Raw genomic sequence first — 23,800 nt, forward strand, 5'->3', positions numbered from 1 at the left:
ATTTAATCCACATTTTGCAGCTGAAGAAACTGAGGCACAGAGAAGCTTTCCCAAGTCTTTCCCAAGGTCACACAGCAAGCAATTGGCAAAACCAGGATTAGAACCCAGGTCCTCTGATTCCCAGACCCATGCTCTTTCCATTAGGCCATGCTGCTTGTGTTCATGTGAAGTTTGCAAATTTTGACTGCCTATAGTAAAACTGTACTCAACAGCATGTTTAAAAAAAAAAAAAAAACCTTGATTCAGAGGATCAATTTAAATACAGTGCCATTTTTAAACTATAACTATAAAATTTAGGCCATCTCTACCATTGTAGGATGTCAGTTTAAGGACATTATGTTAAGGAATGAACTGGAAATATTAATCATCTACAATGAAATTTAACAATCCCAAGCAATTCCTTATTTTACTTTGAGTTAAACAAAATGCAGCCTGGATTAGTGAAAAGAGCATGGGGTTGGGAGTCAGAGGTCGTGGGTTCTAATCCCGGCTCTGCCACTTGTCAGCTGTGTGACTTTAGGCAAATCACTTAACTTCTCTGGGCCTCAGTTACCTCATCTGTAAAATGGGTGTGAGCCCCTTGTGGGACAGCCTGATTACCTTGTATCTACCCCAGTGCTTAGAACAGTGCTTGGCACATAGTAAGTGCTTAACAAATACCATTATTATTATTATTATTATTATTGTTAGCTCTCCAAATCCCACTCACAGCTACCAAAACTATCGATAGTTGGGCCAAAGTCAGCATCAGCCAGAAGGAGAAAGGATGAGGAAGGGTCAGAAGTAGCATGCACTAAGGATCAATCATATTTATTGAGCGCTAACTGGGCACAGAGACTGTACTAAATGTTTGGGGGAATGTAATATAACAGAGTTGATAGACTTTTTTTTAATGGATTTTTGAAGCGCTTACCTTGGGCCAGGCACTGTACTAAGTGTTGGGACAGATACAAGCTAATCAGGTTGGACACAGTCCCCTGTCCCACGCCAGGCTCACAGTCTTAATCCCCACTTTACAGATGAGGTAACTGAGGCCCAAAGAAGTTAAGCGACTTGCCCAAGGTCACCCAGCAGACAAGTGGCGGAGCCGGGATTAGGACCCAGGTCCTACTGATTCCCAGGCCCGGGCTCTATCCGCCAGGCCATGCTGCTGTTTCCACGCCCACAAGGAAATTATAGTCTAGAGGGGAAGATACACATTAAAATCAATTACGAATACGTACGTACGTAAGTGCTGCGGGGTTGAGGATAGCGTGACTAGGGGTACAAATCCAAGTGCAAGGGTGACGCAGAAGGCGGAGAGGGAGTAGGGGAAATTAGGACTTAGTCAAGGAAGGCTTCCTGGAGGAGATGTGATTTAAAAAGGCTTTGAAGTTGGGGAGGATGGCGGTCTGCCAGATACGAAGGGGAGGGAGTTCCAAGCCAAAGGCAGGACCTGAGCAAGGGGTCAGAGGCGAGATAGATGAGATCAAGGTACGGTGATTATGTTGGTGTTAGAGGAGTCAAATAAGCGTGCTGGGCTGTAGTTGGAATCAGCAAGGTAAGATCAGAGGGGGTGAGCTGATTAAGTGCTTTAAAGCCAAGGATCAGAAGGAAAGGCACCTGTGGGAGTGAAGCAACAATGGATTTGGAGAAAAAAAAAAGCTGTTGGAGAGGCTTCACCACTTGTCTGCTGGGTGACCTTGGGCAAGTCATTTAACTTTTCTGGACCTCATCTGTAAAATGGGGATTAAGACTGGGAACTCTATGTGGGACAGGGACTGTGTCCAACCTAGCTTGTACCTATCCCAGCGCTTAGTACAGGGCTTGGCTTAACAAATACGATAAAAAGGGGGGAAGGAATGGATACGCCAGGAACAAGGAGAAAGATGGATCAAGAATGAGGAGGAAAGGAAGCAGTGAGGAGAGAGTAAGAGGTCAGAATCTTTTGAGCACAGCATATAAGGGAGGGGAGGCTCAATGACCCAAAAACACTTGGATTACTACCCTAAAGACAAGGACAGAGAGAGGCGAGAATCCTGCGATATCTGCCTATTTTCTTCCTTAACGTGTACTAAAGAATAAATGGGGGAGAAAAGGGCCTCCACAAAACCCTAGGAAGCCTAGTGGCTGTGAGTGTGCCATGAACTCTGAACCCCAAGGAGGCCAAAATTCTACTCCTCTGCTCAAGTCCTCACCCTACTGACTTTTGTTTTGCTTTTGTGTATTTATCTCTAATGTGTTCTAATGCTTCTTCATTCCTGGCCTGTTGGTCTCCAAGGTCCTTCTCCCCACTAATACATTAAGACTGTGAGTCCCACAAAGCACAGAGGCTAAGTGCCATTCTCTGCATACAATAAGTGCCTAATAAATAATATTACTACTAACCACAGCAAATTCATCTTTGTCCAAATGTCCATCTTTGTCGATATCACTGAGGTCCCAAACCTATAAGAACAAAGATCAAAAATACGTCAGAAGAGTGCACATTCTGAAGATCATCAATTTGAATTCATTTAAATTTCAACTTTTAATGCACGATTTTTTTCATGTGGCTAATGTACCAGAAATGACACTTACTTTTATATATTTCCTGGAGAAAATATATCCATCGAGTCTCTATGAATCGAAGACAACTCGACGGCACTTGATAATAGAAATAATGACTATCAGAGCTAGAGCATCCCCTCAGATTTTTAAGATACAAGTATATAATAATGAAAATAAAACCAATCAAAATCCAGGTTTAAAACAGTCTACAGGCATTGAAGAATATGTGTCAAACTGGGAAAACCAATGATTCACCCAGCTCAGTATTCTGTTACCAAAGGGTGCTTGGAGAAATAGTGTGATGGCTCCCCTCCTGATACCCATTTTCATGGCTAACAGTATTGGGTAATATCAGTAACATTCCCTCTAATACCCTATTATATCCATGCATTTATCCAAACCCTCCTTGATTCTACTGCTACTTTCTTCCTACACCGCTTCCTGGAGTAATGAATTCCATATGTTTTTCCACTCGGTAAAAATTTCTCACTTGGCATACGAGACAGAACATACCAAACCAGAGTTTAAGAAAACACTTTTTCTTTCTAAATGGCATGATTTTTTCCAATAGAATTCTGCTCATTCTTTTCTAGCAATCAATAATTCTAAGTGTCCAAGAGCTGTACAGCTTAAATTACATTTATTTTTAAATGGCATTTTCATATATCCTTTCAAACTATGCATGAATGCAATTTTTGATTACTTCATTGCAGATACCTCAGCTTTAATGAGTTAAAATCATGACCTAAACCTCATTTTAAAAATTAATGTTCTTTTCCTTAATATGTGTTCATTTCAGTCACCTTGAACAGCTAAACCGGGCTGGCATTTTCTAATCTGTTTAACATTTCGTTCTCTTGTATTATCTCGGTACTGCCAAAACCAGAGCAGATTCTAGAAGAAAATATTTCAGCAAACACAGTTTTCAGTAAATATGAAAGCTGAAAAATGTTTGGTTAAGGCTGAGCCAAGATACTAAAGCTGGAATGAACTTTTGGATTAGATAATAAATTCTTCATTGTTGAAAGAATGACAGACCTTGACCCATCACAAACATTCATTTGGCCAAAAATGTTTCTCTGACCCTCGGAAAAAACACCTCCTGATTCCGTGTAAAAAAGATGGGGATGAGGAAGGGGAGGAAAAATTAAATCTGACCTAAAGTCAAAAGAATACTTTAAGGGAAAAAACAGAGAAATAAATTTGGCTACATAGAACTACACTCTTTACATCACTAAGAATAAGAGTGGCCAAATACAATACTTTGCCTTACCTTCAATTAATTTAGTTATTTAATACTGTCACCAACGAAAACAAAATGAAAAATAGATTTTCTGCAAACTTACCCTTCCCAGGATATCAAGAGGTAGTTTTGAGTTCATCAGTACTGGTTTCACTTTATCTCCGGAGAGTAAACCACTTATAGGTAAAAGGCTTTCAAATATACCATCAAATTTTGCTTTTTCTTCCACCTAGTTGGTAAGAAATAGCCTGAATAAGTAAAAAAGTGTGCCTGTGTGAGTGCCAAAAATGATATCTTACAAATAAATAAGTGAAGACATCTAAGTAACTACCACTGCCCTGACCTAAAGCACACTTCAGCCTCAGGACATTTCACATATCAAAACAAACAGGATTTGAAGGTGCTTTTTCTCCTGTGCAAAAGCAACCTTTCAGGAATGTTAAAGAGCTGGATGACCATAATAATGAAATAGAGATGACATGAGCTTTTAAGTCAGGTCTGGGATATGTTTCTCAGTCTCCCCTTCTGAAAAAGTGAAAATAAAACTCTCCGTACACCTTTCGCAGGGTTGTGTAATGTAAAGAAATGGTATACGTGAAGGGTTTGAACTCTTCAAGAGAAAAGCATTATATAAATACAACTAATCCATTAGTAGTAAATTGCTGGTAAAACAGTTTAGTAGGGCACGTTACAAACACAAGATGCTAAAAAATGCTTTGAAATAGTATTTTTTCAAAAGAAATCATGAATCAGGCCACAGAAATTAGAATTCAGAGAAGATTAAAAAGGGCCATGTATTACATTTATCTTGCCTAGCATCATATCTATCAATCAATCAATCAATCGTATTTATTGAGCGCTTACTATGTGCAGAGCACTGTACTAAGCGCTTGGGAAGTACAAATTGGCAACACATAGAGACAGTCCCTACCCAACAGTGGGCTCACAGTCTAAAAGGGGGAGACAGAGAACAGAACCAAACATACCAACAAAATAAAATAAATAGGATAGAAATGTACAAGTAAAATAAATAAATAGAGTAATAAATATGTACAACCATATATACAGGTGCTGTGGGGAAGGGAAGGAGGTAAGATGGGGGGATGGAGAGGGGGACGAGGGGGAGAGGAAGGAAGGGGCTCAGTCTGGGAAGGCCTCCTGGAGGAGGTGAGCTCTCAGTAGGGCCTTGAAGGGAGGAAGAGAGCTAGCTTGGCGGAGGGGCAGAGGGAGGGCATTCCAGGCCCGGGGGATGACGTGGGCCGGGGGTCGATGGTGGGACAGGCGAGAACGAGGTACAGTGAGGAGATTAGCGGTGGAGGAGTGGAGGTTGCGGGCTGGGCAGTAGAAGGAGAGGAGGGAGGTGAGGTAGGAGGGGGCGAGGTGATGGAGAGCCTTGAAGCCCAGGGTGAGGAGTTTCTGCCTGATGCGCGGATTGATTGGTAGCCACTGGAGATTTTTGAGGAGGGGAATAATATGCCCAGAGCGTTTCTGGACAAAGATAATCCGGGCAGCAGCATGAAGTATGGATTGAAGTGGAGAGAGACACGAGGATGGGAGATCAGAGAGAAGGCTGGTGCAGTAGTCCAGACGGGATAGGATGAGAGCTTGAATGAGAAGGGTAGCAGTTTGGATGGAGAGGAAAGGGTGGATCTTGGCAATGTTGCGGAGCTGAGACCGGCAGGTTTTGGTGACGGCTTGGATGTGAGGGGTGAATGAGAGAGCGGAGTCGAGGATGACACCAAGGTTGCGGGCTTGTGAGACGGGAAGGATGGTAGTGCCGTCAACAGAGATGGGAAAGTCAGGGAGAGGACAAGGTTTGGGAGGGAAGACAAGGAGCTCAGTCTTCGACATGTTGAGCTTTAGGTGGCGGGCGGACATCCAGATGGAGATGTCCTGAAGGCAGGAGGAGATGCGAGCCTGGAGGGAGGGGGGAGAGAGCAGGGGCAGAGATGTAGATCTGGGTGTCATCAGCGTAGAGATGATAGTTGAAGCCATGGGAGCGAATGAGGTCACCAAGGGAGTGAGTGTAGATTGAGAACAGAAGGGGACCAAGCACTGAACCTTGGGGAACCCCCACAGTAAGAGGATGGGAGGGGGAGGAGGAGCCTGCAAAAGAGACTGAGAAAGAACGACCGGAGAGATAAGAGGAGAACCAGGAGAGGACGGAGTCTGTGAAGCCAAGGTCAGATAGCATGTTGAGGAGAAGGGGGTGGTCCACAGTGTCAAAGGCAGCTGAGAGGTCAAGGAGGATTAGGACAGAATATGAGCCGTTGGATTTGGCAAGCAGGAGGTCATTGGTGACCTTTGAGAGGGCAGTTTCCGTGGAATGAAGAGGATGGAAGCCAGACTGGAGGGAGTCGAGGAGAGAGTTGTTGTTGAGGAATTCTAGGCAGCGTGTGTAGACGACTCGTTCAAGGAGTTTGGAAAGGAATGGTAGGAGGGATATGGGACGATAACTAGAAGGTGAGGTGGGGTCAAGAGAGGGTTTTTTTTAGGATGGGAGAGACATGGGCATGTTTGAAGGCAGAGGGGAAGGAACCAGTGGAGAGTGAGTGGTTGAAGATGGAAGTTAAGGAGGGGAGAAGGGATGGAGCGAGAGATTTCATAAAATGAGAGGGAATGGGGTCAGAAGCACAGGTGGCCGGAGTAGCACTTGATCTACTAACCATTGAGAAAGCAACCCGTCTCAGCTTCAGAAAAATAAAGCCAAATCCGACAAAATTCTGACTACATTTTTTGCCTGGATTGGTGAGGCTGCTCTCCACATTTCAGTTTGTTCTAGCTCAAAGAAAACAAACTAAACTCTAACAGGTTATCGGTACGATACTTCTAACTACTCAGGAGCTTAAATGCTGAATGGAATCTGTCTCCAATTTTTCTAGATTTTTCACTCCAATTTTTAATATCCTGAAGTGTCCCTGGTCAAAATCTGAAGAGGTGTGTTATTTTCTCGAGGTTCAGAAATATCAGAATACCATTTTTTTTTCTTCAGACCTTGCCTTCCTAGTTGGGGGCTGAGAATAACTTTTATGTCTGAGGCGGTTTGGGCCACTTCTCCTAACACTGATTCTGAAGACAAATATGGTGTTCCTTGAGAGAGACACTCTGCCTCGAAACCAGTGTGCTGGATATTTAAATCTTTGGGTTTTTTTCTTAAAAGTATTTAAGAGCTTACTCTGTGCCAGACACTGTTCTAAGCACTGGGGTGGATACAAGCAAATCAGGTTGGACACAGTCCAGGTCTCATGTGAGGCTGTGAGCCCACTGTTGGGTAGGGACCGTCTCTATATGTTGCCAACTTGTACTTCCCAAGCGCTTAGTACAGTGCTCTGCACACAGTAAGCACTCAATAAATACGACTGAATGAAAATGAATCAATGTGAGGCTCACAGATTTAATCCCCATTTTACAGGTGAGTTAACTGAGGCTCAGAAGTCAAGTGACTTGCCCCAGGTCACACAGCAGACAAAGGGGCAGAACTGGGATGAAAACCCAGGTCCTTATGGCTCCCAGGCCCGTGCTCTATCCGCTACACCATGCTGTCTCTCATTATTCTTAAAACCACTATAATCCATTATATTTTTTTGAATATAGGATCTTTACGAGTTATCTCAGTAATAATGGGATTCAAGAGTAGCTCTAAGATTCAATGCCATCCCTAAAATGAAGTCTAGTAAGGCCTCAAAACTATCAACTGCTCCTGACTGCCACAGAACTTTATATCATTTCATCACAGTCTATTGTGCTTCTTTGTTTTCACAATTTACTGGGAGTTTTACAATCAACTATTCAGGGCAAGGAATTTTTAGGCTAATTACATTTATTTATCATAGGCAGGGCAGCTCCGCCAACAGGGTGCATCGTAGTAGCAGTGGCAGCGGTAATAGTATTTACTTAGCACTTACTACATACAAACCACTGTGCTAAGCACTGGGAAAGAAATGCACATATGAGGTAACCGGGTATCTTCCCTGTGCATTTTTTAATCTTTTTCCCCTAGTCGTTGCCCCTCCATCTCTGCTGGCTTTAACGCACTCAAATCAGCTCTCCCTGCCCTGCCTTACTTTGCAGATCTCCTATTACGACCCAAACGATGCACTTTGCTCCTCTAAAGCCAAACCACACAGAGTACCTGGCTCTGCACACAGTAAGCGCTCAATAAATATGATTGAATGAATGAATGAATTTGGCTAGCCACCTACCCCTTGCTTGGAACTCCTTCCCCCTCCATTCATTCAATCGTATTTATTGAGCGCTTACTGTGTGCAGAGCACTGTACTAAGCGCTTGGGAAGTACAGGTTGGCAACATATAGAGACGGTCCCTACCCAACAACGGGCTCACAATCTAGAGGGGGGAGACAGACAACAAAACAAACAAAACATGTGGACAGGTGTCAAGCCATCAGAACAAACAGAAGTAAAGCTAGATGCACATCATTAGCAAAACAAATAGAATAGTAAATATGTACAAGTAAAATAGAGTAATAAATCTGTACAAACATATATACAGGTGCTGTGGGGAGGGGAAGGAGGTAGGGCAGGGGGGATGGGGAGGGGGAGAGGAAAGAGGGTATCTGACAGGCCATCACTTTCCCTACCTTCAAAGTCCTACTAAAATCACACCACCTCCACAAAAGGTCTTCCCTGACTAAACCTTCGCTTCCCCTACCTGCCCTCCCCTCTAGGTTGCTTAGATAATAATAATGATGGTATTAGTTCAGCGCTTACTATGTGCAAAGCACTGTTATAAGCGCTGGATCTTCACCCCTAAAGCATTTCATATTCACCCCAGCCCCTAAAGAACTTTTGTACCTATGGAGAAGCAAAGTGGCTTAGTAGAAAGAGCATGGGCTTGGGAGTCAGCTGACATGGGTTCTAATCCTGGCTCTGCCACTTGCCTGCTGTGTGACCTTGGGCAAACCACTTCACTTCTCTGGGCCTCAGTTCTCTCATCTGTAAAATGGGGATTAAGATTGTGAGCCCCACGTGGGACCTGATTACCTTGTATCTACCCCAGTGCTCAGAACAGTGCTTGGCACATAGTAAGCTCTTAAATACCACAATTATTATTATTATTTTCCATTTCAATGTCTGTCCTCCCTCTAGACGGTAAACTCTTTGTGAGCAGGAAACGTGTCTAACAACTCTGTTGTGCTGTAGTCTCCCAAGCGCTTAGTACGGTGCTCGGCACACAATAAACACTCAATAAATACTACTGATGATGATTAAAGGACCATAATTACCAACTCTATTACACTGTACTCTCCCAAGCACCTAGTACAGAGCTCAACACACAGTAAGCTCTCAATAAATATCACTGATAGTTTGATTGATTCCCTATATCTCCTAGCCTTCATCACTTCCTATGTCCTGAAAGGGAGAGAGAGCTGGGTGAGAAAGTAATAGATGAAATGAACAGGTTGGCATTTTATTAAAACTATAGGGGTGGTTCAAGTGCTGACATTAATAAGATCAGTTAATAATAACCACCACTGCGATATTTGTTATGCATTCACTATGCGTCAAATACTGTACTAAGTGCTGGGATGGATACGAGAAAATCAGGTCGGACACAGTGTCTGTGCCACATGGGGCTTGCAGTCTAAGTAGGAGGGAGAACGGGTATTGAATCCCCATTTTACAGGAGAGGAAACTGAGGCACAGGACAGGTCAATGATTATTATTATGGTATCTGTTAAGTGCTTACTATGTGCCAAGCACTGTTCTAAGCACTGGGGTAGATACCAGGTAATCAGGGTGTCCCACGTGGGGCTCACAGTCTTAATCCCCATTTTACAGATGAGGTAACCGAGGCACAGAAGAGAAGTTAAGTGGCTTACCCAAAGTCACACAGCTGACAAGTGGCGGAGCCAGAATTAGAACCCACTTCCCCTGACTCCGAAGCCCAAGCTCTTTCCACTAAACCACGCAGGTCAATTCAATTCAATCGTATTTATTAAGAGGTTACTGTGTGCAAAGCACTGTACTAAGCTCTTGGGAGAGTACAATACAACAAACAGACATTCTCTGCCCACAACGAGCTCACAGTCTAGAGGGGGAGAGAGAAGACATTAATATACAAAAATGAAGCAGCATGACATAGTGGATAGAGCATGGGCCTGGGAGTCAGAAGATCATGGGTTCTAATCCTGGCTCCGCTACTTGTCCGCTGTGTGACCTTGGGCAAGTCAATTCACTTCTTTGTGCCTCAGTTACCTCATCTGTAAAACGGGGATTTGAGCCTTATATAATTATATATAATTGTTACTATAAATAAAAATAATAAATTACAGATATATTCATATATGCTCTAGGCTGGGAAGGAGAATGAATGGAGAAAGTCAGGGCAACAAAGAAGAGGAGGGCTTAGTCAGGGAAGGCTTCTTGGAGGAGATGTGCCTTCAATAAGGCTTTGAAGTGGGGGAGAGCAATTATAAACCTGATATAATAATTATGGCATTTGTTAAGCGCTTACTATGTGCCATCATCAATCGTATTTATTGAGCGCTTACTATGTGCAGAGCACTGTACTAAGCGCTGGGGTGGTTACAAGCAAATTGGGTTGGACATAATCCCTGTCCCACGTGGGGCTCACAGTCGCAGTCACAATTTTACAGATGAGGTAACAGGCACAGAGAAGTGAAGTGACTTGCCCAAGGTCACACAGCAGACAAGAGGCAGAGCCAGGATTAGAATCCACGACCTTCTGACTTCCAGGCCCATGCTCTATCCACTACGCCATGCTGCTTCCCATAAGGAGGGAGGGAGGGCGTTCCAAGCCAGAGGCAGAATGTGGGCGAGAGGTCGGCGGCGAGATAGATGAGATCAGGGTACAGTGAGAAGGTTGGCACAGCGCTTAGAACAGTGCTTGGCACATAGTAAGCGCTTAACAAATGCCATTATTATTATTAGAGGAGCAAAGTGTGTGGGTTGGGTTTTAGTAGGAGAGTACCAAGGTGAGGTAGACTGTGAGCTCGTCTGTGGGCAGGAATGTATCTGTTGTGATATTGTACTCTCCCAAGCACTTAGTACAGTGCTTTGCACACAGTAAGCGCTCAATAAATATGATTGAATGAATGAACGAAAAGTTAAGCGGGGCGAGGTGAGTGCTTTAAAGTCAATGGTGAAGAGTTTTTTTTGTTTCATGCGGAGGTGGATGGGCAACCGCTGGAGGTCATTCAGTAGGCAAGTGGCAGAGGTGAAAACAGAAGCCAGGTCCTCTGACTCCCAGGCCCATGGTCCTTCCTCTAGGCCACACTGCTTCTCGCATACCATATTATTATCTTTTAGACTGTGAGCCCACTGTTGGGTAGGGACTGTCTCTATATGTTGCCAACTTGTACTTCCCAAGCGCTTAGTACAGTGCTCTGCACACAGTAAGCGCTCAATAAATACGATTGATTGATTGATTGATATTATTGAAATGTTGGGATCTTACTTTTCCTGCCTGAAAAAAGGATTTTCACACATTTACTGTAGTTTGGGGAGAGATTCAATTAGTTGCTATAAGAAGTTCCAGTTATATTGCGGCTAGAAATATGGCAGAGTCACCTACACTGCAGAGTCTTCCATATTGCCTGGAAAACTTGGAGAGAAAACAATAATAATAATAATAATAATAATAACGGTATTTGTTAAGCACCTACTGTATGCTAAGCACTGTATTAAGCACGGGGTAGATATAAGATAATCAGGTACCACGTAGGGCTCACAGTCTAAGTAGGAGGGAGAACAGGTACTGAATCCCCATTCTGTAGATGAGGGAACTGAGGCACAGAGAAGTGAAGTGACTTGCCCCAGGCCACCCAGCAGGTCTTCCGCCTCCCAGGCCCATGTTGGGACAGTGGGAGAGTGACAGATTTAGTTGATCCCTCCCTGGTCTCAGGGCTCTACTGACCCGGAAGTAAGCCAGAAGTGGCCGAGTAGAAAGAGCAAGGGCGTGGGAGTCGGAGGCCCCGAGTTCTAATCCCACCTCTGCCACTTGCCTGCTGTATGACCTTGAGCAAGTCGCCTAACTTCACGACGCCTCGGTTTCTTCATCTGCAAAACGGGTATTAAATACCTGCTCTCCCTCCCCCTTAGTCTGTGACCCCCATGTGGGACAGGGACTGCGCTAAACACTTGGGGGAGTACAATATAACAATATAACAAGACACATTCCCTGCCCACAATGAGCTTACAGACTACAGGATGGCCGTTTTATTCATTCATTCATTCAGTCGTATTTATTGAACGCTTACTGTGTGCAGAGCACTGTACTAAGCGCTTGGAAAGTACAATCCAGCAACAGATGGAGACAGTCCCTACTCAACAATGGGCTCACAATCTAGAAGGGGGAGACAGACAACAAAACAAGTAGACAGTGTCAATACCATCGAAATAGATAGAATTAGAGATATATAATTAGAGTATATAATTAGAGAAGCAACGTGGCGAAGGGGAAAGAGCCCGGGCTTTGGAGTCAGAGGTCATGGGTTCAAACCCCGACTCCGCCGCTTGTCAGCTGTGTGACTTTGGGCAAGTCACTTAACTTCTCTGTGCCTCAGTTCCCTCATCTGTAAAATGGGGAGTAAGACTGTGAGCCCCCGTGGGACAACCTGACCACCTTGTAACTTCCCCAGCGCTTAGAACAGTGCTTTGCACATAGTAAGTGCTTAATAAATGCCATCATTATTATTATTATTATTATATATACATATCATTGATAAAGTAGAGTAATAAATATGTACGAATATAGACGAACTGTGGGGAGGGGAAGGGAGGAGGGCAGAGGGAGTGGCGGTGATGGGAAAGGAGGAAGAGCAGAGGAAGGGGGGCTCAGTCTGGGAAGGCCTCCTGGAGGAGGTGAGCTCTCAGTAGGGCTTTGAAGGGAGGAAGAGAGCTAGTTTGGCAGATGTGTGGAGGGAGGGCATTCCAGGCCAGGGGGAGGATGTGGGTCAGGGGTCAATAGCGGGACAGGCGAGAATGAGGCTCAGTGAGGAGGTTAGCGGCAAAAGAGTGGAGTGTGCAGGCTGGGATGTAGAAGGAGAGAAGGGAGGTGAGGTAGGAGGGGGCGAGGGGATGGAGAGCTTTGAAGCCAATAGTGAGGAGTTTTTGCTTCATGCAAAAGCTGATAGGCAACCACTGGAGATTTTTGAGGAGGGGAGTGCCACGCCCAGAGAGTTTCTGAAGATAATCCAGGCAGCAGAGTGAAGTACAGACTGAAGCGGGGAGACACAGGAGGATGGGAGATCAGAAAGGAGGCTGATGCAGTAATCCAGTGGGGACAGGATGAGAGATTGTACCCACAAGGTAGCGGTTGTATTATACTCTCCCAAGTGCTCAGTACACTGCTCTGCATGCAGTATGCACTCAACAAACACCACCGACTGATTAATTACTTCCTGGCTGGTGGAACCCAAAGACTAGTGCTTGGCAACTGGTGAGGGCTTACAAATACCACAATTATCATTATTACTCATTGACTGGTGCTACTTCTACACTGTAAGCTTGTCCGGGGCAAGAGAATACGTCTACTAACTCTGTTGTATTATACTCTCCCAAGTGCTCAGTACACTGCTCTGCATGCAGTATGCACTCAACAAACACCACCGACTGATTAATTACTTCCTGGCTGGTGGAACCCAAAGACTAGGACCCAGGAGGCAAGCTAAGGGCATTCCAGTCACCCAGAGTCCACTGATTCCAGGAGTCCACTGACCCCAGGCATCCTCCCCCAACCTGTCCTGAGCACTGTCGATCAATCATAATAATAATAATAATGATAGCATTTATTAAGCGCTTACTGTGTGCAAAGCACTGGTCTAAGCACTGGGGAGGTTAAAAGGTGATCAGGTTGTCCCATGGGGGTCTCATAGTCTTCATCCCCATTTTACAGATGAGGGAACTGAGGCCCAGTGAAGTGACTTGCCCAGCGCTTACTGTGTGCAGAGCACTGTACTAAGCACTTGGGACAGTACAATATAACAATAAACAGTCACAATCCCTGCCCACAACGAGCTTACAGTCTAGAGACATGCTTACTGTTATACTAATAACAGTGATGGCATTTGTTAAGCGCTTACTATGTGCCAAGCACTGTTCTAAGCACTGAGGTAGATACAAGGTGATCAGGTTGTCCCACGAGGGGCTCACAGGCTTCATCCCCATTTTACAGATCCGGTAACTGAGGCCCAGAGAAATGAAGTGACTTGACCAAAGTCACACAGCTGACAAGTGGCAGAGGCGGGATGAGAACGCATGACCTCTGACTCCCAAGCCTGGGCTCTTTCCACTAAACCGCACTGCTTCTCAAGCTGCTGTACTAAGCGCTTGGGAGGGGATGATAGAACAGAGGTGGTAGGCATGTTCCCTGCCCACAAGGAGCTTATGGTCTGGAGGGCTGGACCCACTCTTAATGCCTCGGCTGCCAGAGGTGGCGGCACGGTCCGGGAGAATGCTGGGATGTGACCAGAGAAATGTGTGTGGCTCCCGGAGTCCTTAAAGCAAGTCCGCTGTAATACTTTCTTCACTTATGCCCTTTCTCAAATTACTGAGTTTACCTGGTGTCAGCTGCAGTACTTCTCCACTTATTTTATGATGACAAATTTGGGGGGCTTAGAGCAGCGTTAAAATCGCCGTACTAGCCACAACTCCCTTTTATGTTGCATTAGCGCTTACGAGTTGCTTGCTACAGGAGACCTTTCAAAAAGCATCAACAGAACCAGAAAATGAACAATGATTTGAAGAGGCTGTAAGTAGTAACAGAATTAAAGATCTATCTAATGCTATCTGTTTATAAGTTCTCAAAGCTTTTTATTGGTTTGAATAAGCATCACATCTACATTATTTTAAAACACCCGCTCAAACTATTAAAACTATGTCATCTGACCTTTAGAACTTAAATAATGTAGCCAATATATAATCCCAAAGGTAATAGTATCCTTAGGTTTCACATACTCCTCGAAGTTGGTTTATTATTTGTATTATTCCATACAAGTCTGCATTCGGCATGATTATTCCAGGGACAACGGAATGACAATGAAACATTAGGCAACGAACACGTGAAGTTCACTATCTTCATAAACTCACCCTAACAGCCCAGTGGGCATCAGCTGAAGGTGGTGTAATCAATAAAGGACTGCTAGTGTCATGCTAAAAGGAAAAAAAAAAATATCGTGAACTTCATCCTTGACAATTATTATTTGGAAGACAAACAATTGCAAACCTTAATTCATGGTCTAAAAGCATCTTGTTATTATAAGAGAAACTTTTAGTATATAAAAGATGGATTTATTTTCATTAACAATTTAGTGATGTATTTTTTAAAAAAAATCACTTACAAATTTAGGAGGTGGCATATTCAAGTTTAGACTGCTCAAGTTAACCTCATGGCCATTCTGTGCACAAGCTACTAGTCTCAGTGCAACATAGAAACCCTACAAATTCAAAACAAAACAGGTAAGTATATAACATCTTATTAATAAATTTAAAAAACCCAAGCAATCTGCGTAAGTGCTTTTGGTAGAACGAGTAATTCTAGAAATGAGGATACAAATCCCTACTGCCAGAGAGTTAAAATTAAAATATAAAATCCATTGACTTATACGGACTCATCCCTTCACTCCTGGAACCATGTCTGTGTTTATGCATTAATCCAAATGCGCTTTGGAGGGAAAACAGATTTTTTTTTTCCTATTTCACTAAAACCACAAATTGGGCACAACATTACACTTCTCTTTTCCAATAAATAACTCGCTCCCTAACTTTTAGGCTTAGGAATGAATGTCAAATTGCAGGCAACCATTTACACAGTCCCAAATAATAAATTACAAACACTGCTGCCCAGGTTTGCTATACAAGGCGTTCCTATTTTTACAGTTATTCTTTGGCAAACGGACCGTGTTCGTGATTATCTCCTCCCCTGCCCCGCAATAGATGACCCTATCACTAGTGCCTGCATTTTTCTGCTTATGCTTCACCTAATGCTTTACTATTGTCACCCCCGGCAGGGAGAATTCAGAACACTTTAAAAAAGCGATTTTAATCATCAGCAAATTTTAACATGATTCTACCTACCAATATATAAGATTGGACACCCACTTCTCCTTTAACTTGCGGGGGTGCATTCTTGCAGCACCCCACGTTAAGGAAAAGACTAGCCGTAGTGCTCCCCTGTGTCTAAAGCCACGCAACCATTTCTTCCAACATCACATCACACTGTTTCCAGACGGGTGTTGTTGGAAGAACATTCCTTAATTCTGCTTGTTGCATTCTAGCCAAAACGTGTAGTGAAAACATGTGTTCTGGCAGAACTGACTGTACTAAGCACTGTTTTCGAAGTTTCACGTGGTCTTCTAAGGTTTTTTTTTTTAATCCTTCTTAGACCGTGAAATATCACTGCACATACATTTCTGAATTTTAAAGCATTGTAAAATGGACACTGAGTATTTTAAACTGCTGCCAATGTCTAAAACTTTTTTTAAAAATTTCAGAAGGGACTGAAAGTATTTTTAAATGGATGGTTGAATACACATCTCTTCTCCCTCAATCAAGCCCCTTTTCTGATTTCACTTAGAGTAGAGATAAATTTGGTAGAACACATACTAGTCTTTAACGTTCCCTGACACTTATCTCCACTCGCACCATATACTGTATATACCTGTTTGTCCAAGAACCCTTTTCCCTCTGGGTCAGCCAAATCCCATATCTGCAGAAACACAAAAGTATACATTAAAATTACTCGAAATAATGAATCTATTCTAGGGAGTTCAAATAGAAATCTTAAGACTTTGATTAAGTTTGGCAGATGGAAAAATCTTACCTACTCGCTCGCCACCTCCAACTTTCACCCTTCCAAACAAGAAGTGCAAGGTGACAGGCCCCGGAGTTCAAGGGTGTGAAGGCAGGAGTGAAGACAATTTCTCCTCAATACAGCTGCAATGGCAGCAAAATGTCCGGGGGAGAAGAAGAATGAAGGTGCCCAGAGGGACTCACCATGGACAAAAGGGTGACTAGCTACATACCTACTGCAGTTTGTTCCAAATTGCAGAAGTACACTGTAAAGCTTACGTAACAAATGTGTTACCACAGTCTGTAAAGTGAGCACATTTTCCAAACAGAAAAAAAAAAAAAAAACACATTCCAAATTACGGTACTAATAAAATATGCAGGTAAACTGAAAATGCCACCCAAACTTCAGTTTCCCATTAGTCATTTTTAAAATCAAGCAGTAACATCCCATGTAGAACCTTCCCATTCCGCTCCTACGGTAAGTGGGGGAAGCAGTGGATTTGACAGTACGATCTGGCAAAGACCTGGAGGAACTGCTGTCATTTGCAAATATTTTTCATCACGACCCATTGTAAATTGGATTTACAACTGGGGGTGCACTGTTCAGCTCTCTGAATGAATGCTTTTTCGGCTTCGGTGAAGGAAGCCCACGAAGACTTGAGGTGGAGGGGGAAGGGAGGCTGATGGGAAGGAGGAAGGACAGGAGGCCAAAGAGAGTTGGTCCAGAAGAGCCCGAGGGAGGAAAAGCAGAAAATCCGTTAGGAACTCAATTCTGCCAACATCTCCCTGGATTCACCGTGGCCATGTCTCTTTCAGGCTTAGTTGGGGAGTTGGGATCTCGCCCTAGCTGCCCTCCCAAGTACCCCCGCCCCAAGTTCCCTGCATTGGCGGCTTCCCCCAGCCCCCCCCGAGCCTTTATGCTACTCCTTGGCTGGGGGAGGACAGACAGGATGGATGTTGACTGGTTATGAACTTCTGATATATGCCCAGTAATTTCTGGTAACTCACAAACATCCTTACTGCATTAATATAGAAACTGATACAGAGTACAGTGGCAACAGAAATCTCACACTTTGGGACCTAAACTGACTCCTCTAAATTTTAACTTCTCTCCAGCTATAGTTTCCAGGACAGAAAAGCTAAGGGAAAGCCAAGGAAGAAGAAAAACATACTACAGCTCTTTTTACATGGCTCCCGTTCACATGTTGGTTTAGAATATAATAATAATAATGATAGCATTTATTAAGCGCTTACTACGTGCAAAGCACTGTTCTAAGCACTGGAGAGGTTACAGGTGATGAGGTTGTCCCATGGGGGGCTCAGTCAATCTCCATTTTACAGATGAGGGAACTGAGGCCCAGAGAAGTGAAGTGACTTGCCCAAAGTCACACAGCTGACAAGTGGCGGAGTCAGCATTTGAACCCATGACCTCTAACTCCAAAGCCCGTGCTCTTTCCACTGAGCCACGCTGCTTCTCTGAATAACCGATGGGGTAATCTGCCGACTATAAAATGTGTCTCGAATTTAGCCTTGGGTAATAACAATAAAGATCAGGTAAGTGTGGTAGTGTGATATAATGTGCGGTGCTGAAATAAGCGAAAAAAAATCTAAATCCCCAAACCTCTTTCTTGAAAACCTACCCTATGTAGTAATAATAATAAGAGTACACATATTCCGTATTAAATTATTTCTGGCTAGGCACTTTTAGTTTATCCATTTGTAAAGAGTCATCACCTTATCTCATTACAAATAATTACAAATACCATCATCATCATTACAAATAAAATTTTTAGTCTTAAAACAAGAAAATGTACAGTCTTAAAAAGCCTCTACAATCTTAAAACGCCAAATCACCTTGGACCAGGAAAGAAAAAGTTTAATAGGAATACAAATCTTAAAAGTTGAAAAAAGCTTAAAAACAATTTGTTATAGAATTCTATTGTCTAAATAGACTCTAGTCAAAGCCTCCCTAATGAAGCTGGTTGATTAGTATCAATATTTACGATTTTTATTGGATGTCTATGGTGATCAGAGCTCTGTAGTAGGAGTTTGGGAGCCATTCAAAAAAAAGATGCGATCTCTGCCCTGGAGGAGCTTATGGTCCAACAGGGGAGAGGGTAGATATAATTCGACGAATATGTTGTAGTTAAGATTGAGAGACCAGATGTAAATAACGGCCACAAGTAAACTCGTAACAAATGGAAAAACACGAGAATGCTTGAAGTGGCTGTGATGGGTTGACATGACCAGCAAGGCAGGGAAAAATTATTCAGGAAATGCCTCTTAGGTCTGTTTGGAGTAGTAATGAAGTAATGGTCTCCTGACAATTGGCAGAATAGTTGTTTATTATGTGGATGTGCAAGGAGCTGTGGGTCAAAATACCCACAACCCACACAAAATATTGCAGAGAGCACAGCTACACAGTGCACATCACATATAGGCCACCATAACATGATTAGTATTCTGATTTTAGTCTGATGAACGACAAAACAAAATGAGGAAAGAATTAATAGCATCTACGAAGATGCCTGACTTAATTTTTCTGAGTCCAGAATTATAACCAGAAATGAAGATTACAAATCAGACTAATAGCAACACTGTGAGAGTTCAAATTGGTACTGAGGCCAGAAAATGGTTTCCAAAAATAGATTGTGAGTGTATAACCGTGAGTGCACAAGAATTCACATACTCTGCTGGTGGCATTGAAGCTTCATTTACCTTTCCAAGGATAATGTCTGAGAGACCTGATTTTTTAAGAAAAAGGGCAGCTTCACCAGCTCCAATTCTCCCTGTATATGTTGGATCTACCTGTAATACAAAAACACAGGACCATTTGAAGCACATTTTCTAGAAAAGAGGAAAAATGGCAAAGAGGGTAAAAAAAAAAAGCAGACATTCTATTCACTGGGCAAGGAGCGGTAAACGTCATCAATAGCATAACTAAAATCGAGTTTGGATAATAATAATAATAATAATAATGACAACAATATGCACTAAGCACCACGTGCCAAGCACTGTACTAGACACTGGGATAGATACAATACAATCGGATAGATCGATTCCATTCCCTGTTCCTCCTACAGCTTCCAAGCTAAGAGGGAGGGAGAACAGACACTAAATCCCCATTTTACAGATAAGGAAACTGAGGCACAGAGAAGCTAAGAGACCTGCCCAAATTGAGGCAGCAGGCAAGAGGGGAGCCAGGAATAGGATGCAGGTCTCCTGACCACCAGTCCTGTGCTCTTTCCACTGGGCTACACTGCTCCTTATCAAAAAGTAAAGCATGCAGAAGTATTAGGAGCTTACCTGTTTGTAGTAAGATTCATATAATGGGTTCCCAGTAGAAAACTGTAAATCAAACCACGACAATTGGTGAGCCAGGAAAGGTCAAATGCCAGAGCAAAAGAACATCCAGACATTAGGAAAACGTACACCAGTGAATATCACAATTTCCATGCCCAAATTATCCTCTGGGTACATAATTCAACCTATCTATTCTCAGACCTAAATACTGGTACCTGATGAAGGCAAAGTAAATGCTCCTATTCCTTCATAATTCACCACTCTGGTGACAATACCTTGGTTAGCAGAATCATTAATACCTGAAATGGTCATCACAATATCAAATTCAACATATCTATTAGGACTTCAATGCCCCCCCCCCCCCCCAACAATAACACTAATTAATTTCCTTAAACCACTCAAAATGCACTCCAGTTTCAGAACTGGACCTCGGGATCGCTTTCTAATTATTCGAACCTTTTAAACAGGACAACTGGATAGGTTATCGATGCCTTCAGAAAGGAAAATAACTTTCCTCCCAAACTTCATTGCGGCGAAGGCCACTATCATCCAATGCGTTCTTTAAAAATGTGACTTAATAGGAAACAAGATTTGCAACTCATCTGTCTAAAATCATACCACAGATCCTTTAAACACATGGTTTATTTCAATTAAGATTACAACCATTTCCCAGGGCCGGCACAGTGCTCTGCACATAGTAATCACTCAATAAATACCACAGATTGACTGCTTGATTGGGCAAGTGAAGGACCCAGGCACAGCCCAACTGCCAGGGCCCACTTCTCATTGGGCTAGATAGGGGTGAGAAAGCAGGCAAGGGGAAAGAAAGGAAGGAAGGTTTTAAGGAGTAGAACTACAATATTGGCCAAAATAATAACTGTGATATCTCAAGTGCCAATTAAGAGCCAAGCACTGTACTAAGCACTGGGGAAAAGCCAAGATACCCAGGTCAGACACGGTCCCTGTCCCACAAGAAGCTTACAGTCTAAGGGGGAAAGAGAACAGGTATTTTATTCCCATTTTACAGATGAGGAAACTAAGGTCTGGAGACTTTAAGTGGTTTGCCCAAGGTCCCACAGCAGGCAAGAAGCAGCATGGCCTAATGGACAGAGCACTCCAGCTCAGCTGTGATATCTAGGGCAAGTCACTTAATTTCTCCAAACCTCAGTTCTCTTATCGGTAAAATGGGGATTAAGACTGTGAGCCTTCAGTGGGGTGGGGACTGTGTCCAGTCTGATTATCTTGTATCTACCCCAGTGGCTGACTCATAATAAATGCTTAACAAATATCATTAGAAAAAAAAAAAAGTTGGGAGTCAGGATTAAAGTCCACACTCCAAGTCCTGTGCTATTTCCACTAGGCCATACCTCTTATAATAATAATAATGATGATGATATTTATTAAGCGCTTACTATATGCCAAGTACTGTTCAAAGCGTTGAGGTAGGTACAAGCTACTCAGGTTGTGCCACGTGGGGCTCACAGTCATAATCCCCATTTTACAGATGAAGTAACTGAGGCCCAGAAGTGAAGTGATTTGCCCAAGGTCACACAGCAGACCAGTGGTGGAGCCAGAATTAGAACACATGACCTCTGACTCCCAAGTCCGTGTTCTCGCCCCTAGGCCATGTTACCTACTTTAATTTCTCTAACTTCTGGCAGCTACTACTACACCTGTATTTGTTTGGCGTTCCCACCCGATTGGGTCTTCTCACTTTTGGACCAGTCAACAGCCCGCCAGAAAACTGGCAGTCTTGGCCAGAGCAGAGACCTCCCCCACAGTCACGACCCCGAGCTGCGGACCCCTGTATGGGAATCAAACATCTTGGTGGGATTAACCTTCTAAATGACAGGCTAGAATAATTTCTTGGTGATGCTGATTTATCCTTATGGAGATCAGAAAAGCAGCGGGCAGAAAAAAAAACATATTACTAAAGGAAGGGGGAGAAAAGAAACATAAAAGTTAAAAGTGGGAAAGCACTTTTAACACAGAAGGAAGAATGCTAAAAAGGAAATGCGACTGAACAGTTTGGAAAAAATAAAGTAAACAGTAGAATGAAATTTAAAAATATTTAAGCCAGACCAAAAAAAAAAAAAAGATCTCCCCACAGGAAACAGACTACCAAAAAAATGAAAAAGGAAGAGTGGAAAAAAAACAAAATGGGAGGTGGGGGCGGGGGGAGAGGGTGTAACTCAGTGTCCTTCTGGAATGTGAGATCCATGGCAGTTTGCTCCACTGTGCACATTTCATCTTCCATTTTTACGCCAAGGCTCCCACTAATGTCAAAATAAAATGGATGATTCAGTCCCCTCACAGAACCACATTCTACAATTTTAAAATGCTACAAACACACAAAATCTTATGATCCAACTAAATGCAACTATTACAAAGGTCAAAAAGGAATGAGAGCAAAAGAGAAGCACTCAAGTCAGAACTTTCCCTCCAAATTTATCTCTGTTAGAGCACCGCTGTCTAACACAGCCATAAAATTTAGGGTGGACAGAGTATAACCCTACAAACAGCATATTCATCCATTCACTAACTGGAATGGAATGCACAAACCCAGAGACATTTACTTGCTGCAATAATGACCCCTATTCCTAGCAACAATTAGTCAGTCATAAATTTTAGATGTATTATTAATGATTGCACAAAAAGCCACCTTTGTTACAGAAAATGTTCCAAAACTACAATGTCTAAAAAAATCCTGTGGATAAGGACCTATATTTTTTGCCTGCAAGGTTTTTATCAGCACACCCAAGAGTCCCCAAATTTCCCAGGCCAAAGTGAACAAGGAAAAAATAGCCCCAGAAAGATAACTTGATAGCAAAAATATAGTAATATCTAATCGACTAAGGCTAGAATAAAGTACCTCAGAATCAACTGACAGGAAGCCACAAAATATGGTTCAACTGTACCTTATAGCTCTGGAAATCAATGTAAGGAAGTTGTGACTGTGATAGAAAGCACATATAGGGTATGAGGCCCCAAAAAAGAATTTAAATTCAATCATGAGCCAAAAAAACCCCAAAAAACTGATGAAAAAGCAGAGTCGTCTGCTAACCCTGCAGCTTCCTCTTAGTACTGACATACAGCTTCCTCCTAATAACCAGCAAGGTCACACCATTTAAAGCAGGCTTTTGTTTCGGCCTGAACACCCAATTTATCATTTCACTAGATTTTTCAATTATTTAGCACATATGGCAAAGGATTCTGGGTCTCCAAACACCCTCAACCAGTCCTTTCGCTCCACAGCGGCTGGGAAATAGATGAGAGAAAAGCATTCCAGAACCTGAAAGGAAATGAGTATCCCAGATTGCATCACCACTAGAATGTAAATTTGTGTATATATATATATAATTTGTGTATATATATATATATCCTGTATATATGTTTGTACAAATTTATTACCCTATTTATTTTACTTGTACATATTTACTATTCTATTTATTTTATTTTGTTAATATGTTTTGTTTTGTTGTCTGTCTCCCCCTTCTAGACTGTGAGCCCGTTGTTGGGTAGGGACCGTCTCTATATGTTGCCAACTTGTACTTCCCAAGTGCTTAGTACAGTGCTCTACACACAGTAAGCGCTCAATAAATATGATTGAATGGAATGAATGAATGTTGTCTCAGAAGATAAATTGTGGAGCGACATCTTATGTGCTTTGGTCTGTTCAAGCAGTTTGTCGATCTAAAGACTAAAGTCTCTCCCCCTTCTAGACTGTGAGCCCGCTGTTGGGTAGGGACCGTCTCTATATGTTGCCAACTTGTACTTCCCAAGCGCTTAGTACAGTGCTCTGCACACAGTAAGTGCTCAATAAATACGATTGAATGAATGAAGACAAAGGTGGTGATGAAATCTGATCAATAATCCACAAAAAGGGAGCCTAGAGAGGAATAACCCTTCCAGAGCTGAAGCACGCTGCAGCCTGTGGAGACAGATGTAGTTAG

General features: G+C 42.8%; 1 protein-coding gene across 11 annotated transcripts in view; it reads right to left on the reverse strand.

The window, feature by feature from the left end:
• EPS15L1 (epidermal growth factor receptor pathway substrate 15 like 1) overlaps window positions 1-23,800 on the reverse strand; it is a 153,649-nt gene that overhangs the window by 109,710 nt on the left and 20,139 nt on the right. For 9 of the 11 annotated variants that reach the window (XM_038740024.1, XM_038740023.1, XM_038740018.1 and 6 more), the window contains exons 2-8: window positions 19,851-19,892; window positions 19,263-19,352; window positions 16,414-16,461; window positions 15,095-15,190; window positions 14,844-14,906; window positions 3,876-4,001; window positions 2,368-2,427 (exon numbers count right to left, since the gene is read on the reverse strand). In XM_038740024.1, the coding sequence (XP_038595952.1) occupies window positions 2,368-2,427; window positions 3,876-4,001; window positions 14,844-14,906; window positions 15,095-15,190; window positions 16,414-16,461; window positions 19,263-19,352; window positions 19,851-19,892 (525 nt within the window). Of the gene's footprint in view, window positions 1-2,367; window positions 2,428-3,875; window positions 4,002-14,843; window positions 14,907-15,094; window positions 15,191-16,413; window positions 16,462-16,575; window positions 17,314-19,262; window positions 19,353-19,850; window positions 19,893-23,800 lie in introns of those variants that run through there. The other 2 variants (XM_038740022.1, XM_038740021.1) reach the window with 2 other exon arrangements.

The sequence above is a fragment of the Tachyglossus aculeatus genome, chromosome X1 (assembly GCF_015852505.1).
Source record: "Tachyglossus aculeatus isolate mTacAcu1 chromosome X1, mTacAcu1.pri, whole genome shotgun sequence".
Taxonomy (NCBI): domain Eukaryota; kingdom Metazoa; phylum Chordata; class Mammalia; order Monotremata; family Tachyglossidae; genus Tachyglossus; species Tachyglossus aculeatus.